This window comes from Diadema antillarum, unplaced genomic scaffold (assembly GCF_040938485.1).
Source record: "Diadema antillarum isolate AM-2024a unplaced genomic scaffold, OU_Dant_1.0 seq00000189_RagTag, whole genome shotgun sequence".
In the NCBI taxonomy this organism is placed as follows: domain Eukaryota; kingdom Metazoa; phylum Echinodermata; class Echinoidea; order Diadematoida; family Diadematidae; genus Diadema; species Diadema antillarum.
Window position 1 is genome coordinate 792,149 of NW_027271253.1, and position 25,438 is coordinate 817,586.

Below are 25,438 nucleotides of genomic sequence, written 5' to 3' on the forward strand. Positions count from 1 at the left end.
CAGACCTTACCCCGACAACATTGGGACAACATGCGGAGAACAAAATTCCTCGCTTTGGGCAATAAAACCGCAGGAGAGAGCGAGGGATACTGTTTGAACAGATCCCACTGAAAACCTCCTGGTAGTTTTCCATAGCAATCTACACATTTATGTGCGAAGGGGTAGTGGTTACAATCCCAAGCATGTGATCGACGAGTAATGTGTCATTCTGTCTGGAATATTGCGCATGCGTGTTGAGGGTATCAAAGGAATGTTACTGCGAGAGCATTCTAACAGAAGGGCTGTCAGAGTAATGTCAGGGTACCTAGCTGGCTACAGGGTACAATCTGGCAAAAAATCACCATGACATCTGTTCAACATTTTGCAGGGTTAAAAGAATTGCTTTTAAATCTAGTTTGAAAGGCTCTGTTAAAATGGGGCTTAAGTGAATCACTGCCTCTGGAACTTTATAAGGAAAGGGAGCAAGTGAATGAAACGTTTTGTAACTAGGCTGCAGGAAAAAAAAACCATCCATAAATTGTAATACAGTACAGGGTGAATACAATCAATGCTGTGAACACTTGGGACATACCTCTTATGGTCAACTGGGAAGACATATTGAACCTTTCCAGCACAAAAGTGCAGACTCTCTCAGCTGGGGTGTCAGTATCATTTAACAGTACAGTGATTGAAGACCATGTATTAAAAGTTCCATCACTGTTGATGCTTCTGTCTCTGTACTCTGTCTGGTCACCCCATGTTGGGTACTTTTCTGGATAAACATTTTCCACCTTGCAAGTGAATAATGCTACAGTCCCAACAAGGATGATCTGTTCACAGTTGTTTCCCTCAACACTCTCACAACCATCAATGTGTGGAGATGTCCTTGGAAATGCTATTTACAGGAGAGAGGGAGAGAGAAAGGGGAAATAATCACTTATTAAGGACATGAATGAACACAAGATTACATATATCTTATCACTTTTGCAACTAAGTAGATACATTTTAATTTGTACATTATACATGAAATGAAAATGTAGGAATAAGTCTGCATGTATTCTTTCAGCAGCCTTGTTGAATAAAAGACATATCATGCTGATTCATGATTATTCCATTGGCCTAATTGACCTAGAGGTAAATGTGACAAAAGTGTTGAGGGGATAAAAAAAAAAAAAAAAATTAAACGAATGAAAATCACAGGATGTCTCAAAAGTAATATTCTATTCATCTATAGTCGTAGTATATGTGAGGACATGGCCACTCTAGCAGCTATGATATCTAAATTGACACCAAACGCTTGCTTTGTCTTTTTTTCAAAAGTAACATACAGTTGTAATGACATTTCCTTCTATAAATACATATTACTGTTAAGATCAAATCGAAATGCCATCATTTTCTACGAGCTTATCCCTCCTCTGGCTTTCAAGTTTGGGAGGTTTTTGTTGTTGGTGTTTTTTTTTTAAAGAAAATCCTAATTTTTCATTCTTTTCTGATGGTCAAATGCATGAATTTCCATAATGCATGGATTAGTTTTTTTTTTAAACACAAAATTGCAATGTTTTGGGTACAAAAGGGCCTAAAAACAGATATTAGCCTGAAATATGACATCCCTGCATCTGTTGATTTGATTCCTGACTCACTAGATTATTGCAATTGTCACTTGAATATATATGTTTTCATCAATAACAACTGTTCCCATCAGGCTGATGAGAGAATAATGTACAAACTGCCTTGCAATCCTAATGTACGTATCCTTCTGACCAACCTGAATTTGCCTATTTAACCCTTCATGACAGCACTGAAGTACTTAACTAGGGGCATTATCTGGCTCTGGTCTACAGGTCAGAATAATATAACAGTGCTAGCTGTCAATGACAGTAACGTTATAGCCAGCGTGCTTAATCCAAGACACACCTCAATAGAAAATTTTGATGAAATCTGACTAATAACACAGTAGGAAATGTGGCTCTACAGCCTGGTTTACACACAGGGGACAGCATCCCCAACAACTATGATATTATAAATCTAGATTACTCAACCATGCATGCATCTCAACCCCAAGTTCAAATAAAATCCACTGAATAACCAGGAGGTGGTTGCTCTAACAATATTTGTCATGAAATATACTCAATGCAGCACCACATAGAAATCTGACAGGGTGTGGATGGCAGGCTAATGTCCCTGAATTCACAGTATCTTCCACAGACTCTGTGTCTCCAAGGAGGTACCAGCCTAGTACCTTCTTGATATCTAAAGGATGCATTTGGTATGATACGTGCTGGTATTCCCCTGAGACTAACATTCAGGATAAAATTGTAGCACTGTACTGGCTTAGCCGTAATTCTACACTCCTTGGAGTGAGCCATTGTTTTCCTTCCTTGAATGATTTTTTATCACAGTGACTGCATAACAAACTGCCACAGGCATTCAAAATTAAAAGCAAAATTTAGTGGAATTCTATCAATATTTACTGCACATTGTGGCTTTGTCATGTACTTGCCAAGCAGTGAGTTACATGTATCAACATCCAAGGAAAGCAGGCACATAACTCCGTAATATTCAACACAACCACCACGATGGGTCACAAAAGTCAGCAAACTTGGATGGCCAACACTGAAAACACTGAGCTTGAAATAGTGATGCTATGAAAGAGGGGAAATAGTACCACATGATCTTACCATAGGTGTGACAATACACTGTATGCAGGACACTTCCTGTCATTTCAATGCCAGGCTGGTAACACTCGTAGACCCCTTCATCATTAGGTGATATCTCCTCAATTGTTAGTGAGAAGTCATCAGAGTCAACTGTGTACCCAGGAGTTGTGGTGTCATGGTGAAAGGTTGCATTGGGTGAGCCCTGTGACAAGCCATGTGAATACTTCCTCCAGTAGGCATTGGTATGATTTCTGGTTTCATTTGATGATGGACATGGAAATGTCACACTCTCCCCAACATGGCCTTTGATTGTCTCATTTGATGTCTCTGTCAAAATCAAAAAGAAGTTAATCAAAATCAATTTTACACTTACCACACATCTCCAGCATGCACAAAGGTAAAATTCCTAGATGATTACTGTATCTGCCAATATTAGTTAACAAACTGTTTAACGCAATCTTCATCACACTCCAAATATGTAAATGCAAAGGAGGCATCAGCTTCTAGCTGACACCCTTCTTGATAGCTTTGCAACTCCCATATCTTGAAAACATCCAACAATATTTGAGGATACCAAAAGAAGATGGAGTGAACAATGAAGACACAATTTGTCTCAGACCCTGGAAAGAATGTATCAAATTGGTAATATGTTATATAATGTATGCATGGCTCCAATCATGGGCACCCTAAGGCCCTGGAAAATATTAATGTTCATAGAAAGAAAGAAAAAAAATTCACATGATAAAACTTTTTGCATCTGTAAAAGGAAACATTAAAAAAAACCTAGAATAACTTGAAATCATAGCTCATCTTTTTTTTTTCTGAATTTTCTCACTGAACTTTTAAAGGCCAAAATGAGTGTGTTTGAGGCACAAAATGCTGCACACAAGAAGATTTTTATTCTTTATAATTGTAATAAACTGATTTCAATGTGATTAGAATAACTTTGAAATGATGAAAGAATGCCAATATTGTGTGTCTGATTATCATTTTTGCATGAACTTTTCTTAAAGAATTAATTGCCTGTCAAAATATGAGTTTGCCGTCCTCTTGCTGTCCTCCTATTTGGTCATAACTTTTTACTCTTATTTTCTACGCAACTACTGTATCTCTTGCATATACATGTATGGCCGATTCTGGTCGTTGTGATAACTTGCAAAACTATCCCAAGAATATTTTTTACTTGATTTGCTTTTTTTATTTTCAAAATATTAATTTGTAAAGTATTATTTCATTTGGGGTCCTTGCATTATACACACAAATATATTTTCTTTTCCATGAAAATAATTCATTTTCTGGAAATATGTCACTGATTGGCATTGCTTATGACCTCTTTCTCAATTTGGCGTGGTAACCTTTCACTTGCTGTTGTGTACAGCCCAACATGTGGTTACAAGCATTTAGTGTCTTGCGTGTTCTCGATATGATATTAATGCACACAAATTCCACGTTGGCCGTGTGTTGACTTGGTTATTTCTTGCTATTATTATTGCCGAAGAAGATCAAGTCATTGCGTTGAAAGTAAGACTGACTGTGTTAACATGTTTTTACCTCAATTTAGATAGTTATGGAGGAATTCATTAAAAGTGCAATTTGTGTTCATAACCAAGGACAATATTTTGATGTCCTTATTTATGCAGGGGCGGCGCAGCCGTGGGGGCCACAGGGGCTCGGGCCCCCACACTTTTTGTGCACCATACAAAGGAATACATAAGGTGTCATCACTTTGGGCCCCCACACTTTTTTCAACCAGGAAGTACGTAAGAGGCACTACAATGGGAGGGGAGAGAATGAGCTGAGGACCTTTTTTTTTTTTTTTTTGCTTGTCAGCTGAAGAAACCCGGAAGTGGACGCGGGGACGGGGAGAGATGAGCCGAGGACCTTTTTTTTTTTTTGCTTGTCAGCTGAAGAAACCCGGAAGTGGACGCGGGGACGGGGAGAGATGAGCTGAGGACCTTTTTTTTTTTTTTTGCTTGTTAGCTCATCAAACCCGGAAGTGGGCCCCCACACTTTTGAAAACAGTGCGCCAGCCCTGTTATGTACACAAATGGTATACTTGATTTTCAGACATCTACACTAAGAACAATTGTTTTTTTTTCTAATCTAATAGTACCAAGTAATTAGAATCATAGTATCATTAAGACAAGTCATAATCTTTGAAATATTACACATCAGTTTCAGCACAAAATCAAAGTTATTATTTTATGAAATTGCATTCATATCCATGGACACCAAGTCATTGGCATCTTCGAGTTATGAATGCACACTCATCTAGTGCAGGGCAAGTCCAAGATAAGGTCCCCTCAGAAGGCAAAATTTCATCTTTGCTCAATATTGACATGTTTGGTATCATTTTGAAGCTTATGAGTTGAAGTTTTGATTTCCATGGAGGAAAAAGTTATATAACATAAATTTATGCAAATTTCAAGGGCTTCATTTGCATAAATGTGAAACACAGCGTTACGTATGGGACATTCATAAAAATTCATATTAATTCAAAGGAAAGCAAATGATATTTGATTAATATGTGGACATAAGAAGTTCATCAAATAGTTTAACTTGGTATGAAAATTTAGGGATTATGCAAATGATTATGCAAATTAGCTCGTGTCCAATCATGAGATGTCCCATACGTAACAAATTGAGGTCATTTTTTTAGGTTTTTTTCTGAAATTGCTAAGGTTATATTAATGCCCTTTTGGAAAGTTCTAATTTATTGTTTAGAGAAATTAAATACCATAGAAAAAAGAAAAAACAGTAAAAGAAATATTTTTTATTAGGCATTCAAATAATGTTACGCATGGGACAAGTGCGTTTTACGTATGGGACATCCTCATACATATTGCACGTGAATGCATGTGGCTAGCTGGGAAGGTCTCTCAGTACACAAATGGTCAATCATCCTGAAGAAAGCATCCCAACATTGTAGCTACTTTTCGAGTTATAGACACTTTAAACAATACATGTACTTGACTGAACAATTTTCAGAAAGGGGGAGGGGAAAATGGCAAAATACACAATGAAAAATCAGCATTAAAGGGATGGTATAGTTTTTTGTCGAAATGGGGATTCAGTTTTCAACATTTAATGAGATGATTGGAAACCAATTATATAAATTACTAAAGAGCATACAATCCTAAGACTAGAGGAATTCAAAGTTTAGTAATGGAGATCCAATTTGAAATGGTTGTGATTTAAAAAGAATATAAAGTATTTATGATTTTTTGTATTGCAAGTGATACACAAATTGTCCTTATTCAGTTTTCAATAATAGCCATGACAAAATTCATGGGTATACATACTGAGGTGTGACTCGAATCAATGACATGACTGCTAGACAGACATCTCATCTACTCGATCACTGGGGTTCCACGCAGCAGGTATTGCTTATTTATAAAAATTAATATTTCTTGTGTCAAGTTGTTTTTTACAGAAACGAAATGGCAAATTGCCCTTCATCAATGGAAGTAAACATGTTACTGCCGATTTAACAGGAATAGCGCCACCTTGTGGTCGAATCTAAAAACGCATCACAGTATCTCACTAGTATAATAGGCAGTACATAGAAAGAGAAGAGAGGACTTGGCTGACAGAAACAGGTGAGGGATGCTGTGATTGTGACCCGGGGGAGGCGCACAATCTTTCAACCTGCTTCTTCTGCTTTTCCCACTTTGTACCGCTTTTCCACCTTTTTCACCTTTTCTGGTCGGTAATCACGTAAGGATGTAGAACAGACAGGCAGTGAAGAATTCATCGTGTTGACCTTCATTGATGCTCGATCGTGTCTCAAGTGTCCAAGTGTAGAAAATAGTGAGTCAGACGTGAAACGATGCATTAAAGAACACAGTGGACAATACCACAGCACAGTTACTTGATTGTGATTCGCTGCAAGTTTGTGAGTACCGTACCGTGCCAGAGCAGCGCAAGTGTATAGAGCATCAGTGTGTGTGATGATCGGATGATGAAGTGTGAATGGAAGTGGAAATCGGGAGACGGATCGGCGGAAGAGTGGCGTGATAAGAAAGAGCCAACCCAAGATTACACAAGGTGCCCGGGTATCATACATTACAGCATATAAGAGTCAGTAGCAATAACCAGCAGCTACATTTCAGTTGAAAGATTGCCTCGTTTGGAGAATGAGACTGTGTAGTGACAGAACTGATTGGGTGGAAACAGTGAGTCTCAACATGAACTGGAACAGAGGCGACTTCAGTGGATACAGTGAAGTAATTAAACCAGTCCTACCAAGTACAAGTATGGCTAGTTAGACATCTAGATTTAGTCTTGGAATATGAATGATGAAAGGAAAGAAAGTCTAACTCTTTCAATGTAAGGCCAGGACTAGTCTAGTACCTGCAATCGGTACTAACGTTAAAGTGACAGTGTCTTGGAACAGATCTGCAATGAAGGCCAGGACTAAGTATTAAAGTGAAGGAGTCTTGGAACGGATCTGCAAGAAAGGCCAGGACTAAGTACTCTAACGTTAGTCTCTACGAAGGAGTCTTGGAACAGATCTGCTACTGCTAGTACTTAAGGCCAGGACTAGATCTAAGTACTTAAAGTACAATGAGTCTTGGAACAGATCCGCAAGTATACAGGCCAGGATTAAATGCTCAAATAAAGTGAAGGAGTCTTGGAACAGATCCGAGTATTAAAACACAAGGCCAGGACTTTACTGAGTATAGTCGTGGAACAGATTTGCAAGTAGGGCCAGGACTAGAAACCACTAAGTACTAAAGCGAAGGAGTCTTGGAACAGATCTAAGTAAAAACAAGGCCAGGACTCTACTGAGGATAGTCGTGGAACAGATGATCTTTAACTAAGGCCAGGACTAAGTACTAAAGTTAAGAAGTCTTGGAACAGATCTGCGGGTAAAAGGCCAAGACTATATTAGCAAATAGATGTCGACACAAGGCCACATTGACTAGTACCTAGTCTATGGTGGAAGAATCTTGGACTGGAAGACTAAAAGGAGAAGAGGTCTGGAAATAGATCTTATATTAATGTGAGAGTACTGTTATACCCAGTCCGAACTGGATATTGACTGCAATTGGATAGAAAGTGGTCTTACTCTTACAACTCCATGGTAGTATGGACTTTGGACTGTCTAGTTCTCAGTGTTGGAGGACCAATTAGCTGCGGAGCCTTGTAGTAGCAAAGGATCTAGAAGTAGAACTCTACAGCTTACGAGTAGTCACAAGCAAGGATAGGACTAATACAGTACACAAATTGCTTTGGTACCAGTACAGCTGGAAGCCAGCTTGGACTAAACCTACAGTCGACAGTCTAGTACCCGGTATTGAAGATAGTAGGAGGACCAAAGCAGCATAGTCTTGGATGATATTTTAAGCAAGGCCAGGACTACAGAAATCCTGAAGGACATTACTTGCAAACATTACAGTGTAAATGCAAGGCCAGGATTAAACAAGTTTTGGATAAGACTTGATGAAGCAGTACCAGGACTAAGAGTGAAACAGGCTGGAAGCAAGCAGCGAGTTTCAAGGTTTAGTTCACGTTTGCTTATTTGGGAGTACAGTGACTTTAGACAGCCATTTGTAAAGATGGATGAGCAGACGTCGGATGACTATCCAATGTATCATCAAGACCCATACATGCCTCAACCATCGAGTCCACTCAGGACACCAGAGAGCTTAGATACAGGCTTTTCAAGAATGCAGCCGCTTAATATGCATGCAAATGGAAACGCACGTGAGGAAATGCCAGCACCAGCTAGTGCTGCAGGAATGGAAAATGCAGCTATGTTGTCATTTCTACAGCAACAGAATCAGCTGATGAGGATGCTCGTTGAGCAAAACATGAAGGCCTCTCTACCACAAAAGCAGGTGAAACCATTCACAGGAGACCCACTACATTACCACTCCTTCGTGCGAGCATTCGAACATACCATCGAAGCTAAGACTTGCAGTGACTCGGATCGGCTGTATTATTTGGACCAATACACATTGGGGGAAGCCAATGCCATCGTGAAAAGCTGCATGTACGGCCAAGACCAGACTGTGGCCTACAGAAAGGCGAAGGATTTGCTACGAAGGAAATTTGGCAATAGGCAGCTCATCGTAGAGACAATGATGATGAAAGCAGTGCAATGGCCTGACATCAAACCAGAAGATGGAGAAGAACTCCATCGCTTCTCGATTTTCGTAACCGAGCTGCACAATCTTGCAAGGGACCTCAACATGGAGTCAGAGGTCAACCACTCTCACAACATAAGGCTGATCATTGGAAAGCTCCCATACAAGCTGAGGGATAAATGGAGAAATCGAGCGGATGACATCCAAGAGGAGAAGCAAGGCAACATAACCTTCGATGATGTGGTGTCATTCATTGCCAAGCAAGCAAGGATTGCAACGAATCCGGTGTATGGGAATCTGAAGTACCAGGCTAAACCACCAGCAAAATTTGTAGGCACAGGCAAAGTGTCTGCAAGTGCAGGCAAATCAAGTTTCAGCACAGCGGCGATGCCTGCAGCAAAAGCAGAGAGCAGGAAGGAAGTGTGCTTGTTCTGCAGCAGAGGGACACATACTCTGGCTGATTGCACAGTGCTCGCATCCAAGCCATATGAAGACCGCCTGTCATTTTGCAAAAAAGAAGGTCTGTGCTTTAGCTGTCTTCAAGGTGCTGCCCACTTTGCAAGAAATTGCAAGAGGAGATTGAAGTGCAGCATTTGTAGCAAACAACACCCAACAGTGCTGCATAGGGAGTTGAAGGCGAATCAACCTAAAAGGGAGAACAACTCAGCTGGCACTCAGCAGCAAGTTACAGAACCAGAGGCTTCTGCTACTATTACGCAGCAGCCACAACAGAATAGTGAGAACAAAAATCAAGCGGTGGCATCAAACACAATTAAGTGCAGCTTAAACACAAGTTCACCAGGAAATGACACCTTGCCAGGCATTGTGCCTGTCAGAGTACGCTCACGAAGGACAGGTGTGTGCACAGAGACATACGCATTCATCGACTCTGGCAGTAACGCGGTCTTCTGCACAGAAAAGCTGGCAACAACGTTGAATGTACAAGGCAAGACGATCAACCTCCACATGTCTACCATGACAGACGAAAAGATTACGACCAGCCAAGTGTTGAGAGACCTAGAGGTCATGGATGTGCAGGGACACAACATCATACGACTGCCAGAAGTTTACTCACAACAGTACATACCAGTAGACAAGGAAGACATTCCTAGTCAAGAGGATGTGCAGAAGTGGCACTATCTGCAGAACATTGTAATGCCTTCCTTAGCAGAAGAGGCGCACGTTGGATTGCTAATAGGAAGCAATGTTCCGAGGGCAATGGAGCCAGTAGAGGTGATAAGCAGTGAAGTTCCAAATGGGCCCTTTGCATGCAGAACAGTTCTTGGATGGCTGGTGTACGGTGTATCAAGGGATGGAGCTAAAGGAAACAAAATCCAGTCTCACAGAGTGAAGGCTAAGGCCGACATTGACCAGCAGTTTGAAAGGCTGTTCAATCAAGATTTCAATGAAAGGATCATTGATGACAAGGAAGAGAAGTCACAGGAAGACTTGATCTTCATCAAGAAGGTAGAGCAGTCGATGAAGCTGGAAGATGGTCATTATGAGATAGCTCTTCCCTTCCGTAGAGACGATGTGAAGTTGCCGAATAACAAACTTCAAGCAATGCAGCGAGCAGGCCACTTGAAGAGAAGGTTTGAACGACAAGCAGACTTCAAAAGGGAATACACTGACTTTGTAGACTCCATGATGAAGAAAGAGTACATGGAGAAAGTACCTGAGGAAGAAATACAAAGAAATGATGGAAGAGTGTGGTATCTTCCCCATCATGGTGTGGTACATCCTCAAAAAGGGAAGCTGCGGGTCGTCTTTGATTGCTCAGCTGAGTATGGAGACTTCTCTCTCAATAGGGAGCTGCTACAGGGGCCGGATCTTGCAAACAAGTTGTTTGGAGTATTGACCAGATTTCGTCAAGACAGAGTGGCAATGCAAGCAGACATAGAGGGCATGTTCTCACAGATCCGTGTACCTAAAAGAGACAGAGACATGTTGAGATTTCTGTGGTGGGAGAACGGCGACATTGAGCGACCTTTGACAGAGCACAGAATGAAGGTACACGTCTTCGGTGCTGTATCATCACCATCATGTGCCAACTTTGCATTGAAAAGAGCAGCACAGGACCAGACAGGTAGCTTCTCAGATGAGGTCATTCGTACTGTGCATCGAAACTTCTACGTCGATGACTGTTTGTGCTCAACGCAGAGTGTACAGGAGGCTGAGAAATTGGTGTCAGACCTGACAGAGATCTGCAGAGGAAGGGGATTTCGTCTGACGAAGTGGCTATGCAATGAGCCAGAGGTGCTAGCCAAGATCCCAGTGGAGGAAAGAGCAAAGAGTGTACGAGACTTGAGCTTAGATGTCAAGAATGAGATCACCGAGAAGGCACTGGGTATCATGTGGTCTACAAATGAAGATACGCTGGGTGTGACAATCAATCTGAAGGACAAACCTGAGACAAGAAGAGGGATTTTATCCACTGTTAGCTCTGTGTATGATCCCATAGGATGTGTAGCACCAGTTGTGTTGCCAGCAAAACAGTTGCTCCAAGTGCTGTGTAGATCTCGGTTGGGCTGGGATGCCAAGATTCCGCCGGACTTGCTAAGGAAATGGCACACCTGGAAAACCGAACTACCAAGGCTGATGGAGTTCAAGATGGCAAGATGCTTGAAACCGCCAGATTTTGAGCCAGATTCAGTCACCCTGCATCATTTCTGTGATGCCAGTGAAAAAGGCTATGGCAGCGTCACATATCTGCGATGGAAAAATGCAGAAAGGGTACAGATGAAGTTTGTGACGAGCAAAGCTAGAGTTGCACCACTGAAGGAGGTGTCTATTCCTAGAATGGAGTTGACAGCAGCAACTGTAGCGGTCAGAGTTGACCACATGATCAAGCAAGAGCTCGACATCTTGGTAGATGAGACCTTCTTCTGGACTGACAGTATGACTGTTCTTGGCTACATCAATAACGACACGTCACGATTCAAGACATTCGTAGCGAACAGGGTGGCAGTGATTCGAGATGGATCCAAACCAAACCAGTGGAGGTATGTGGAGTCTTCACTTAATCCTGCCGACATGTGTTCAAGAGGAATCGAAGCAGATAAGTTTCTGCAGTCAGATGTCTGGAAGGAAGGCCCAGAGTTCCTCCAAACACCAGATGAGGAGTGGCTGACAAGAAGTGAAGTCTCGCCAAGCAATCTGCATGTTGAATTGGAATTGAAGAAAACGTGCCTTGCCACGGAAGTGACCAAAGAGGAAACTTTCAATCCCACAAGTGAACTTATCCATCACTACTCAGACTGGATGAGACTGAAAAGGGCAGTGTGCTGGTTGAGGCGATTTGTGAAATGGATGAGTCAGAAGAAGGAGCAGACCACTTCCCAAGATGAATCCCTGAAAGGGAGACTGACACTTCAGGAAATACAAGCTGCAGAAGCAAAGATTGTGGGTTTTGCCCAGAGTGAAGCATTCCCATGTGAAATTGAGGGACTACAGAACGAAGGCTCAATTCAAACAGCAAGTAAAGGAGAACGGAAAACAAGGGTGAAAAGAGCAAGTCCTATCTATAGACTTGACCCAGAGCTGGATGAGGGCCTGCTGAGAGTTGGAGGAAGGCTGAGTCGAGGTTCACTTCCCATGAATGTGAAACATCCTGCAATTCTCCCTAAGAAGAGCCATGTGTCAAAGTTGATCCTAGAACACATACACAAGATGTCAGGGCACAGTGGGAGAAACTACGTACTGGCTCGACTTCACCAGAACTACTGGATGCCAAGTGCAAATTCTGCCGTCCGGAAGATAACGGGGAGCTGTATCCAATGCAGACGTAACCGAGCAAAGGTTCTTCAGCAGAAGATGGCAGACTTACCAGCTGACAGAATCAAGCCCGATGATCCTCCATTCACAAGGGTAGGAGTCGATTTCTTTGGCCCACTGGATGTGAAGAGAGGACGTTCAGTTGTGAAAAGATATGGTGTGATGTTCACATGCCTTGCAGTCAGAGCAGTGCATATCGAGAAGGCTGACAGTCTCAGTACAGATTCATGCATCGCAGCCATTAGAAGGTTCATTGCACGGAGAGGTGCAGTGCAAGTAATGAGATCTGACAATGGCACTAATCTGGTAGGAGCAAAAAGAGAACTGAAACGAGAGATAGATGCATGGAATCAAGCACAGATCAACGATGCACTGCTGCAACACAACATACAGTGGAGCTGCAATCCTCCCGGGGGCTCACATCATGGCGGCGTCTGGGAACGACAGATACGCACGGTAAGAGAGTTGCTGTTTAACCTTGTAAAGCAGCAAACACTAGATGACGAAGGTTTGCAGACACTCCTTTGCGAAGCAGAAGCCATCATTAATGGGAGGCCCATTACCAAGGTGTCAGATGACCCGACTGATTTAGAAGCATTAACTCCAAACCATCTGCTTCTAATGAAGTCACAACCACAACTACCACCAACGGTGACCCGAGAGACTGATGTGTATGCCAGACGAAGATGGCGTCAGGTGCAGTACATGTCAGATCTGTTCTGGCGCAGATGGACGAAAGAATATCTTCCCCAGTTGCAGCAGAGGCAGAAGTGGGTGGAGCCACAACGCAATCTCCAGGTTGGTGACTTGGTGCTGCTGGTGGACCAGACATTGCCACGAAACACCTGGTTGCTGGGGAGAGTGACGCGCACACTACCAGATGCTGAGGGCTACGTTCGCAGCGTAGAAGTGAAGACAAAGTTGGGTGCTTATACGCGGCCTATCAGCAAGTTGTGCCTTTTGCTGGAAGGAGATGTGTAATTGTGGGATCCTGAATTTTGTGAATTATTTTGTGCATATGTAGTGCGAGCCAAGCGCCGCCACAAATAGATTTGATATTGAAGTTGGACCACAGCTGTATGTTTTTGGAGCATCAAGCAGAATGGCATGACGTTGACATGGAGCGTGTATGCAGCAGGATCAGTTATGCAGCAATACAACAATTTGCAAATCGCGTCTTGAAATAGTGTGAACATGGTAGCTTGCTTCAAATGTATTAGCAAATGTGTAGTAGCTGTGGTGCGAGCCAAGCGCCGCCACATTTTTAGTTCACCATGATTTTGTGAACACCAGATATGTGCCATCTCGCATTCAACATAGTTTGCTCAAGTGCATGATAAGGACACTCCGAACCTTGTGACGCACAACGGACATATGTGGAAACAACAAATTAATGGAACTCAAAGAAAATTGGACATGTTAGATATACAGACAGAGACTGTAACAAGCTGACTGTATAAGCTTCAAGCGATAGTGGACTTCATGGCCGCAGTTGCATGAAGAGTATTAATGTAAATGGTTGCATTTGTTATGTTTAAGCTGAAATAACAGTGGTCAGACATACAATGATCCACTCATGACAGAAAATTCTGGTGTGTGACACAAGGTAAAGGCAGTTGTGTTATTTGTTACACATTTGTATTGCATTTTGAGTCACAAGGTGATTATGAAAAGGAGTGCTACACCAGTTGACCACTAGGAACATGTTTTGATGCTTAAAAGAAGAATATTTCATTGACTAGTGGATATGCCTCATGATACTGCATCATATGGATGTGTTAAAGTATGTGTGCTTTTGGAGATGACATCAAGAAAATATAGCTCCAGTGGTAATTTGCTTTTTAGGTGAAGAGTAATAATTTGCCAAAAGTGGTATGAGATTAGAGTATTTCATGTACACATTATATGTTATAGTAGTGAACATATTCAGTTCAGAAGCAAACTGAAAGTTTGAGTTTTTGACAAAGAGACTCCCAGTAATATGTCTAAAAGTTGGATAGATTTTGTTTGGTCTATGCTCACTTTAGTGTGTGAGTCATTTGGTGTAATGCTTTATGACATAATGGAACAGTTCAAAGGATACTGTATGATATTACATGTTTTTATGTTATGTTGTGGAGACACAAGTCTGATTCAAGATTCAAGATGGAATATAAGAGGTTTGGTACAGATGTACAAAGAGAAATATTCCCAAATCAGTCAAGGTGTTAACCATAGAATTTGGTATGTAAACCATTGATTTTGGTGTAGTTAATTTTGGAAAAGTGTGAAAACAAAAGTGCATTTTGTATTTGCAAGTGTATTGCATTGTATTTTCATTTTATGGGGAGTTGCTGTAGTATAAGATAAGTTCAAACAGGGTTTTGTGAGATCACAAAGTCAGAAAGAACAAGAGAGATAGAAGCAGTGGTATACTGTATCAAGGTACATTTTATTGTCTCAGAATCAAACAAAACCAAGTGGTGATTTGTTGTTCTGATGCTGTTTGCTTTATGCTATTATCGAGGTACAGCTTGGTACATAAATGTCATTGATAGTGAATAGTGTATCATGCAAATATGTTCATCAGATGATAATGTTTGCAGATTTGGTGTTGACAGGTGTTTTTAGAAGAGAATCGAAAGTTTAAAAAGCCAAAGGAGGATTCAAATGCATAGTGTATGTTCTTGTATTTGAACAAAAGTGGTATGTTATGGGCATACTCGTTATTTGGTATTGCATACATTTTGCATCACTTGTTCTTAGTTGTATAGTGACAAGCTGAGTTTCAAAGGATTTGTGTATTAAAGGTTGGTCATGTACATTTGTACATTGTATAGAGACTCGCTGAATCACAAAAGCTAAACTCAGAGAAATTGTGATTTCAATCACTTGACGATTGATTGTAGTAAAAAGAGCAGCAGGAAATGCAAGTGCCTTGAGTAAATTCTTGCCTTGTATTGAGTTGAGTAGGATGCTCATCAATCAGAACAGTTAAAAGTGCCAAACTCATAGGAGCATTGGGTTATGTGTTTTGTATTAACTTGTTCTAGTTTGTTTCATACTACAATGTATGCATGGTAGATAACCATCAATTCGTATTTGATTTTGTTACTAGAACATTGAAGTGTTGTGTAGAAACCTAAGTGAAGTTTCCTAAGCACAGATAGTGCATGGTTTAATGGTGATACCATTTGATTACATATTGTTGGTTACCATGGTTTAAAGGAAACAGAAAGAGGTAATTTTCACCGGCGAGCGTGTTGAAAATTAAGGGGCCGGAAAATGTTACTGCCGATTTAACAGGAATAGCGCCACCTTGTGGTCGAATCTAAAAACGCATCACAGTATCTCACTAGTATAATAGGCAGTACATAGAAAGAGAAGAGAGGACTTGGCTGACAGAAACAGGTGAGGGATGCTGTGATTGTGACCCGGGGGAGGCGCACAATCTTTCAACCTGCTTCTTCTGCTTTTCCCACTTTGTACCGCTTTTCCACCTTTTTCACCTTTTCTGGTCGGTAATCACGTAAGGATGTAGAACAGACAGGCAGTGAAGAATTCATCGTGTTGACCTTCATTGATGCTCGATCGTGTCTCAAGTGTCCAAGTGTAGAAAATAGTGAGTCAGACGTGAAACGATGCATTAAAGAACACAGTGGACAATACCACAGCACAGTTACTTGATTGTGATTCGCTGCAAGTTTGTGAGTACCGTACCGTGCCAGAGCAGCGCAAGTGTATAGAGCATCAGTGTGTGTGATGATCGGATGATGAAGTGTGAATGGAAGTGGAAATCGGGAGACGGATCGGCGGAAGAGTGGCGTGATAAGAAAGAGCCAACCCAAGATTACACAAGGTGCCCGGGTATCATACATTACAGCATATAAGAGTCAGTAGCAATAACCAGCAGCTACAAAACACTTTAAACTATTCAATTTTTCAGTAGTAACTATCCTGATAAAAATAGGGCATACATACTCAGGTTGGTCACAAAAATATAGAATATGATTAAATATGATTATGATGGTAAATATTTGGGGAATATTGTTCCCTTGTCAATCTGGATCAGTATTTGAGTAATTTCAACTGATTCCATTTCAATAATTATGCAAAAATTTGTTTATGGGTATTTTGCAAAAATCATTTTGCAAAATACCCATAAACATGTCTCTCCACACACTAAACGAATGGGGGACAAAGGGCATGCATACTCGGGTTGGTCATAAAAATATAAAAATATGATTGAATATGATTAGGATGGTGAATATTTGGGGAATATTGTTTCCTTGACAATCTGGATCAGTATTTCAGTAGTTTCAACTGATTGTACTTCAATAATTATGCAAAATACCCATAAACATGGTTCTTCACACACTAAATGAATTGGGGACAAACTGTCCCATACGTAACTATCCCATACGTAACACGTCATGTCTGTCTTTAATTAGAACCTGTAATTAGAGCTTTTTGCCTAATGACATGAAACTTACCTGTGATAATCTTGAGTGTTGTGACTTTCATCACAGTGAGTTACAAGTTGTAGAATGAAATACTTTCAGAGAGTTTTGTGGTTGAAAAAAATGTTCAAAAAAACAAAATTTTTCTGGTCCCATACATACCGGCACATACTTTCTCTTCTAGACTATAATTGTGACAGATATTTTTCTCCATTTTTTGCATGATTATACTTCTCCTAGATATCAATCACCATGATAAAGTTTCATATGATCAAAAGCCATTAACACTATTTTTCAGGTCATAAAAGTCTCTGAATGTCCCATACGTAACGCTCCCGTTATCTTGGACTTGCCCTGCAGTAATAGTCATCAATAAAGTTAAAGTGTTTTGTTGTCGAAATGGAGTGGTTAGATTTATATATATTACAGTGACCCTGGTCATTTTCATTAGACTGAATCCCAAATACTTAGTAGGTCATAAACTGAACACAAACTTTTCAGTACACATCTTGAAAATGTTTGCATATATAGATATACAAATGTACCTGGTATCCTTGCAATATTCTACCATAAGTAACCTAGAGATAGTCATGAATCCTTGAAATTTTAGTTTGTGATTGCTGTGATACATGGAGCAATCACTGTTATTATGACAATCTCAGTTAACTTAATTGGCTAGTGTCTACACCATATAATTCGCAAGTGGTTAAATTCACAATCACTCCTGTACTGTACAGAGAGATGTACCGCGTATGTCACATTCACATTGGAACAGAGTCAATATCTTTGTGTGTCTCTATTTTTGCAAATAGCACCTGACTCGCGAAATTCGCGAAAATAAAAACCTCGCGAAATATTTGGTGTATACAGTATATAGCTTAATCTCCCAAAAGAGGACACTGAATTGTGTAATGCAACTTATTTTCACTTGTGTGAGTTTGGTGTGTGATTCCATTTCTGTCAATAATAGTTCAGGTGTGAAAATCTGTGCGTGTCCTTAAATGTGTCAGGATAGTACTAACAGGAACGAAAAAAAAAAATGAAATGTCAGTGTGCGACTGATATGCCTCTACTATTTGCATTATTCTCTGAATAGGTCTACAGAACATCTTGCCATTGTGAGACAACAATTTCATAGGATTGGCAAATAATCACTGTCTGTATACACAAATTTTCATGACAATACTTTGAGCCATTTTCAAAATATAGACAAAAAATAGGGAAATTTTAGCATTTTCTCTTGACCTTTGACCCATGATCCAAATCTTTCCCTACATAATCAATGTCAAGTGTGTCATTTCAATGGCACATCTCTGTATGGAGAAAATAGCATAATTTTACCATTAAGTAGTATAATTTTTTGTTTCAACCTGACCTTTGACCCTTGCCCTTCACATCATGACCTCAAAACCTCCCAAGAGAATCACTGTCAGGCAGTTTATGTACAATGTACCTAAGGGGAGGGGGGTCACCGTGCATTCCCCCCAGGACTCCTCGAAACTTACATTTTCAGGATCCTCATGACATACCAAAAAAAAAAACATAATCAAGATGTTAACAGGGACAAAAAGTGGCTGTTCTAGGTGAAATTTAACCCTAAAAGGGCCGGACTTTTTTGGCTATGCTCAGACTGGAGGGGTGGGGTGGATTCGCCCCCGAGATCTCGGCCATCAGTGGTGCGATCGCGATGAAATTTCGTATGCGTGAGACTCACGTCATAATCTACAAGATTGTGTCATAAGATTTTTATGAAATAAATCAATTTCTAATTTTAATTAATTAATTATGCAAATTAAGCTAAAGATCATATTTTGGCCTAATCAAAAGCATCGAGAGTCTAATTTTTTGACCTGTCAATCTGTTTTAGCATATTTAACAATTGTACATCACAAAAAACTTTCAAAGCTCATTTCAATTCTTATGTATTTTATTGTTTTCATAATTTCTTATGTATTTCTTTGTTTTTCAACTTTTGTTTTTTTCTTTGTTTTCGATTGGAAATTGTCACTGACCACTTTTCTACCATAATTAGCACAAAACTAATCAATGAAAGTGATTAATTGTAAAAATAATCAGGTTTTCATGACTTTCATGACAGAGCAGTGTTTTCCATAGGAAATGTACACAAAATCACAAAATTGTGCCCGTTTTGGGGCGACATTCCGTTACAAAAATGGGCATGACTTCGCAAAAGTATGCGCGGACGTTGCAAATTTGGTCTCAAAAGTTGCGCGAGACTTGAACAAACAAAGTCAAGAAGCCTCGAGATGAGGCCTTCTTGCGTTACGGAATTATAGCACGAAACGTGGGGGGGGGGGGGAGCGGATTCTGCCCCCCGGTCCTTTTAGGGTTAATGTTGCATCAAAAAATTCAATTTTCACATATTTTAATTTCTAAGGAGTAGGTATGGTGTGCTTTACTAAGTATTTATTCCATATCTTTCTTTTTGATGAACCGAAAGTCACTTAACTTCGTGGGTGCGTTCAAAATACCGTGCCCTACATGTATATTGAAAGTCATTTTATTCGGTGAAAGTATGTTGTCATGGCAACGCACAATATCTCGCTGTAAATCTTAATTTTTTAAAGAAAATATTGTTTTTTGGACAATAAAAAATTAATATATATATGTACCAACATAACTCTTTCCTGTACAAACATATGGCAACATCATGACGCATTAAACACAGAAAATCTAAATAAACCATAATAAGCTGAAATGTAAAAAGAAAAAAAAAAAACTAGAAATGTCGCTACAGCGACTGGTTATACCCCCGCCAAACAACATTTCATAAGCTTTGGTCAAAACAACATTTCATAAGCTTTGGTCAAAAAACTGAGGAAGTAGTTAAATCCGCAAGATCTTTCCTTGATCTTCTGCCATTAATATGCCGTTACCATGGCAACGTACTTTCGGGTACTGTCAAAAAATGCGTCTTGCACATCTACAACCAAAGGCACACATCTGTACCAAGTTTCATGGAAATTGGGCAAAAACTGAGGAAGTAGTTTGCAACACAAAATTTTCCATCATTTTGGCTCATAATATGTGAGCTGTTACCATGGCAACATACTTTTTGTCACTGTCAAGAAATGTGTCATGCTGACCTATATCCTAAGACAAACATTCAATATGAATTCCATGACAATTGGAAGAACACTGATGAAGCAGTTTTGCCATGAAGCATTTTTGCCATGAAGCATTTTGCCCTATATTTTACCAATAACATGCCGTTACCATGGCAACGCACTTTTTGCCACTGCGGAAATATGTTTCTTGCACATTAACATATTCAGATGAACATCTGAACCTAATTTCATAAAAATTGATCAAAAACTGTGGGAGGAGTTCGCGACGCAAGATTTGTACCCATTTTTGCCCATAATATGCCGTTACCATGGCAACGTACTTTTGGGTACTGTCAAAAAATGCGTCTTGCACATCTACAACCCAAGGCACACATCTGTGCCAAGTTTTATGGGAATCGGTTGAAAACTGAGGAAGTAGTTCGCGACGCAAGATTTGCAACGGACCGACCGCCCGACCGACCGCCCGACCGACCGACCGCCCGACCGACCGACCGCCCGACCGACCGCCCGACCGTCCGCTGATTCCTATATACCCCCTTCAAACTTCGTTTGGCGGGGGTATAAAAAAGTATTTCTTCTGTTTCCACGGCAACAGGGTGTGCTATTATAACCTATATACATTGAAACTTCAGCTGGTTATCAGCTCTCATAAGCCCCAAATTGTGTACATTATCACTCTACTTGTTACGGTCATATCTATGCCAATCATTATGAAATTTAGAAAATATATATTTTTTTGTCACAGTCTTATACTATTATGTAAAAGAAGCTAGTGACGTTGAAACATCAATGTTCAATTTCCTTAGGTTGTCATAAGGGGGCGTTGTGAGCTGAATTATGATAGCACACAAAGAAATTGTTCATAGATGTATGCTGGGATGTAAATTTGAAAAAAATCTTATCACTAAAAGTCATACTTTTAACTGATGTATTATGAAATACATTCGTTACTTGACCTTAATAATTTCTCGTAAGAGCCCTCTGAGTTGAGGGAAATCCTACATCGATCAATAGACGGCACTCTACATATCTCATTTTCGAGATATTCATTCACACCCAGAAATACTGATATTTGCTATATTCTGATAGTGACCCTGTGTGAAATAGCAGTAACCGCCTCTGACAGTGGGGTGTCGGGGTGGGGTGGGGATGGGGGGGGTGGGGCAGGGGGTGTTTGTGCACCAGGCGCCACTGTCAAGGAGCATATTTTTCCCTGTCTACTTCATCTGGTTTGGGATTATAACACCCCATAGACATTTGCAGGGTGCTTCCATAATGTATATCTAACTATACGTAATGCTTACATGTAGGGCCTACATGTTTGCTAATAAAACACAGGCTATCTTGACTACATAGGCAATGAGTTATATAACTTGTGCAGTAGGAGTCCCCTTAACTACAATTTGTGAACATACAAACTCTGTATAGAGAACATGCTGAGCAATACGAAGATGAAATATCACATAACAAATGCAGAGCGCTTTGTGTGAGTTGTACTGGGATACTCTTTTCATACTTCTAAATGTTTTCAAAGAAAAAGCTTTTAAAGTGCAGTAACTTTTACAAACTGTTCACCATGTGCTCCCAATTGTGGTATGATTAACTTGATATGACTTGATATAACTTTATGAACACTTGAAGATATATTCAACTGACTTGTGACATGATGACGGAAGGAGCGGTTCAAAAGTAGTGCGAATCCATCTTTGGTATAAACAGTAGTTCTCCAGGATTCCTGTAAGTCCTGCGCCACCAGCACCACAACAAGACTTTGCAAACTTCATGAAAGTCTCTTCCATGGTCTTATCCACAGCACATCGATTTCCAGGAAGATGAGAGCGAGCAACAGAGATGGCTCCATTTTCAAGTAGTTGTGTTGCCCCTGGATGACTTGTCTCAAAGTTTGATAGGAACACCTCAAACCAAGTCAGATATACCTTGTGTAGTTGATGCTTCCAAAGCTGAAGAAAAGCTCTGCCATGTCTCCCATGCATTTGTGGTACACATTGAAGTTGTTTGTCTTCATGGCATAGATCAGCATAAAGACAAGACGAGAATGGTCTAGGAAGATCATCCAGAATTTGGCAGTCTTGCCCAGCTCACCATTTTGGACTTTCTCGTGGTAGATGACACAGTCTCTCAAGTACAAGAGAACAGATGGATCTTGTAGAGCAGCAAGAAGATTCTCTTTGTTACACGTACTGCCCAATAAGAGCATCCATTACATCTGTGCCAGATTTGTCATGGGCTGGACTTCGTTGTCTTGTGACGTTTCGCGCTATAATTCTGTAACGCGAGAAGGCCTCGTCGCGAGGCTTCTTGACTACATGTATGTTTGTTCAAGTCTCGCGCAACTTTTGAGACCAAATTTGCAACATCCGCGCATACTTTTGCGAAGTCACGCCTATTTTTGTAACGGAATGTCACCCCAAAACAGGCAAAATTTTGGGATTTTGTGTACATTTCCTATGGAAAACAGTGCTCTGTCATGAAAGTCATAAAAACCTGATTATTTTTACAATTAATCACTTTCATGGATTAGTTTTGTGCTAATTATGGTAGATAAGTGGTCAATGACAATTTCCAATAGAAAAACATAGAAAAAAACAAAAGTTGAAAACAAAGAAATACATAAGAAATTATGAAAACAATAGAATACATAAGAATTAAAATGAGCTTTGGAAGTTTTTGTGATGTACAATTGTTAAATATGCTAAAACAGATTTACAGGTAAAAAATTAGACTCTTGATGCTTTTAATTAGGCCAAAATATGATCTTGAGCTTAATTTGCATAATTAATTAATTGAAATTAGAAATCGATTATTTCAAAAAATCTTAGGACACAATCTTGTAGATTTTGACGTGGGTCTCACGCATACGAAATTACATCGCGATCGCACCACTGATGGCCGAGATCTTGGGGGGGGGGGGGAATCCACCCCTCCCCTCCGATCTGAGCATAGCCAAAAAAGTCAGCCCCTTGAGGGTTAAATTTCACCTAGAACAGCCACTTTTTGTTCCTGTTAACATCTTGATTATGTTTTGGTATGTCATGAGGATCCTGAAAATGTAAGTTTCGAGGAGTCCGGGGGGGGGATGCACGGTGACCCCCCCCCTCCCCCCCCCCCTATTAGGTACCCGACTACTAAGTTTCATGAAGATACTTTGAGCAATAGGGCCTACCCGAGATATGGAGAAAAACATGAAACTTTAGCATTTTAACTTGACTGTTGACCTATGACCCCATTATGTAGACAATCTTTACCTGGGGACCGTTTCATGAAACTTTTTGTCAGTGATTTACATTAACAACTGTTAAAAGCTACCGAAAACTACTGAAATCCTTGCGTCTGATTGGCTGGTAGCAAATTTGTCGGTGAAAACCTCCGACGAACTCGTTGATGAAACGCCCCCCTGGTATCAGACATACACTAAGTTTCATGAAAACACCTTCTGGCATTGTAGAGAATAATATGGGGGAAATTTAAGTATTTGATAGGTTGATCTATGACCTTTGACCTTAAGCTGGTGTGCCAAAAATCTCTGTCCACTCATACACATATTAGCTAAGTTTCATTTGGACACCTCAAACAGTGCTTAAGTTACGCTGTCACAAAATTGATTACAGACGGGCTGGATGAAAGGGTGGATGGAGGGACGGACGGAAGAAAAACCTTGAAATATTGTAATGAATCCAGTGACACTTTGTGGTGGAAGCATTAAAAAACATGATCTGAGCCATTCACATGTTACAAAATATGCGTTGAATATCCATATCTTTTTTGGTTTCACTATTGATTACCTTCTATAATCTTCTTTAGCACCTAAAAATAAAGAAAGCTCCAATGCACATGCTTTTCTGAAAAACTACCTACCCTGTAATGTACAGTATGTTACACAGCTTAAAAACATGTTTTTTAAAACCAAGACATTTAGTTTATCAGCCCCGATGTAATCTGTTGTAGTTTGTATGACTACATGTATACTGTGAAATAGAAAATTATTATTTAATCACACAAAATATTAAACATTTCACATCCATAATACACTATACCTTGTAAAACATGGTAACGCATGTTACAGAAAATTTGAGACAAGTTAAGAATGGTGAAAAACAGCATTCAAAGCATGAACAAGACAATCCTTCTTTTATATCCCTGATGGAGGATCAAATGTGTAAATGTAAACATAGTGTTTAGGAAGACAAAAATCTTTTGAATGTCTCACATCAATAAATTACACTGACAAAGATTTGTTTTTTCCTTTCTGACAATAGTTCTTTTTTTTGCACTTATATTTCTTACTGAGTGAGCCATCATTCTGACCTCATTTCCCTGAAGTCACTTTCAACTTAAATAGCATATATGCCACTGAAAAGATGAGAGGCAAGAATCATGTTCTGCACATTTTAATTTCTGCAGGCAAAATAGTCAGCAACACAAAAATTTCAGAATTGCGCCGAGATATTGGGTTTGACCCAACAGCGTGTGGAGCTAGTAGCCCAGTGCTTCTGAACATTCCATTGATTGACTGATTAGTTGTCACTACAATAGAAAACAGCTGATTATCTCCTTGGCTGTGTGTCTACACATCATATTTACGTTGGAAATGCAAAACGGATTTTCTCTATAGGTCTTGTGCCTGGATGTACTCGCAATGTTACATGCTAAAAATATGAAAATGGTTGGAAATGTGGGCCCATAGCCATTCTGACAAATCAAAATGTTTGAAACCCATGGACATAATTAAGTGGAACACACCAAATTTGGGGTTAAAACTAGATAAATCTGGGAGAACAGAGTTAATGCCGAAACCTTTAGAAGGTCCCTCAATTGATGTCCTGAAAACCTAGACAAGCAACATGAACACATTCCCCTGGTGTAGATCACATTATCAGAAAACACCTGTGTAAGGTATGAGCATTCTTTGTGAACAGTTTTTCATACCATGGTAGGGCGAGTTTGCACTGATAGATACAACGTAGAGGGGAAAAAATTATACACAATGCAGAACAAAGAAAAGGTATTTAAAGAAACATGAGAAGTGATCAGCAAGCTGGTGCTAATCACATTATCAATCTTACCACTAACTTGTAGGATTACATCATAGGTAGAATGGGGAATATTGATGTTGACACTTGACACAAGGCATCGGTATGTGCTGGTGTCCATAGGTGAAACAGATCTGATGGTAAGACTGAGGTCTGATGATATATTGTAGCGTGTAGATTGAAGACTGGAGACTTCGTGTTTGATCATCTCTGCAAGAAGCTCCTCAGACCCTTCTTCACTGATTTTTGCCCACTGTAGCCAAGTAGCGTCTTCAATACTGTGCTGAAATGGGCAGGGCAGCATAGTGCTCTCTCCATGTTTGGCCATTACCACTTCTGCAGCAGCACATCCTAGGC

The 25,438-nt window shown here is 40.1% G+C and overlaps 1 protein-coding gene across 1 annotated transcript; it reads right to left on the reverse strand.

The window, feature by feature from the left end:
* On the reverse strand, positions 1–25,438 carry LOC139728657 (uncharacterized). Its single transcript, XM_071639593.1, has 3 exons — positions 25,115–25,438; positions 2,658–2,963; positions 1–874 (listed from the first exon to the last, which is right to left on the reverse strand). Exons 1-3 carry the CDS (start codon positions 25,407–25,409, stop codon positions 486–488), a joined length of 990 nt encoding a protein of 329 aa, XP_071495694.1. The 5' UTR covers positions 25,410–25,438; the 3' UTR covers positions 1–485.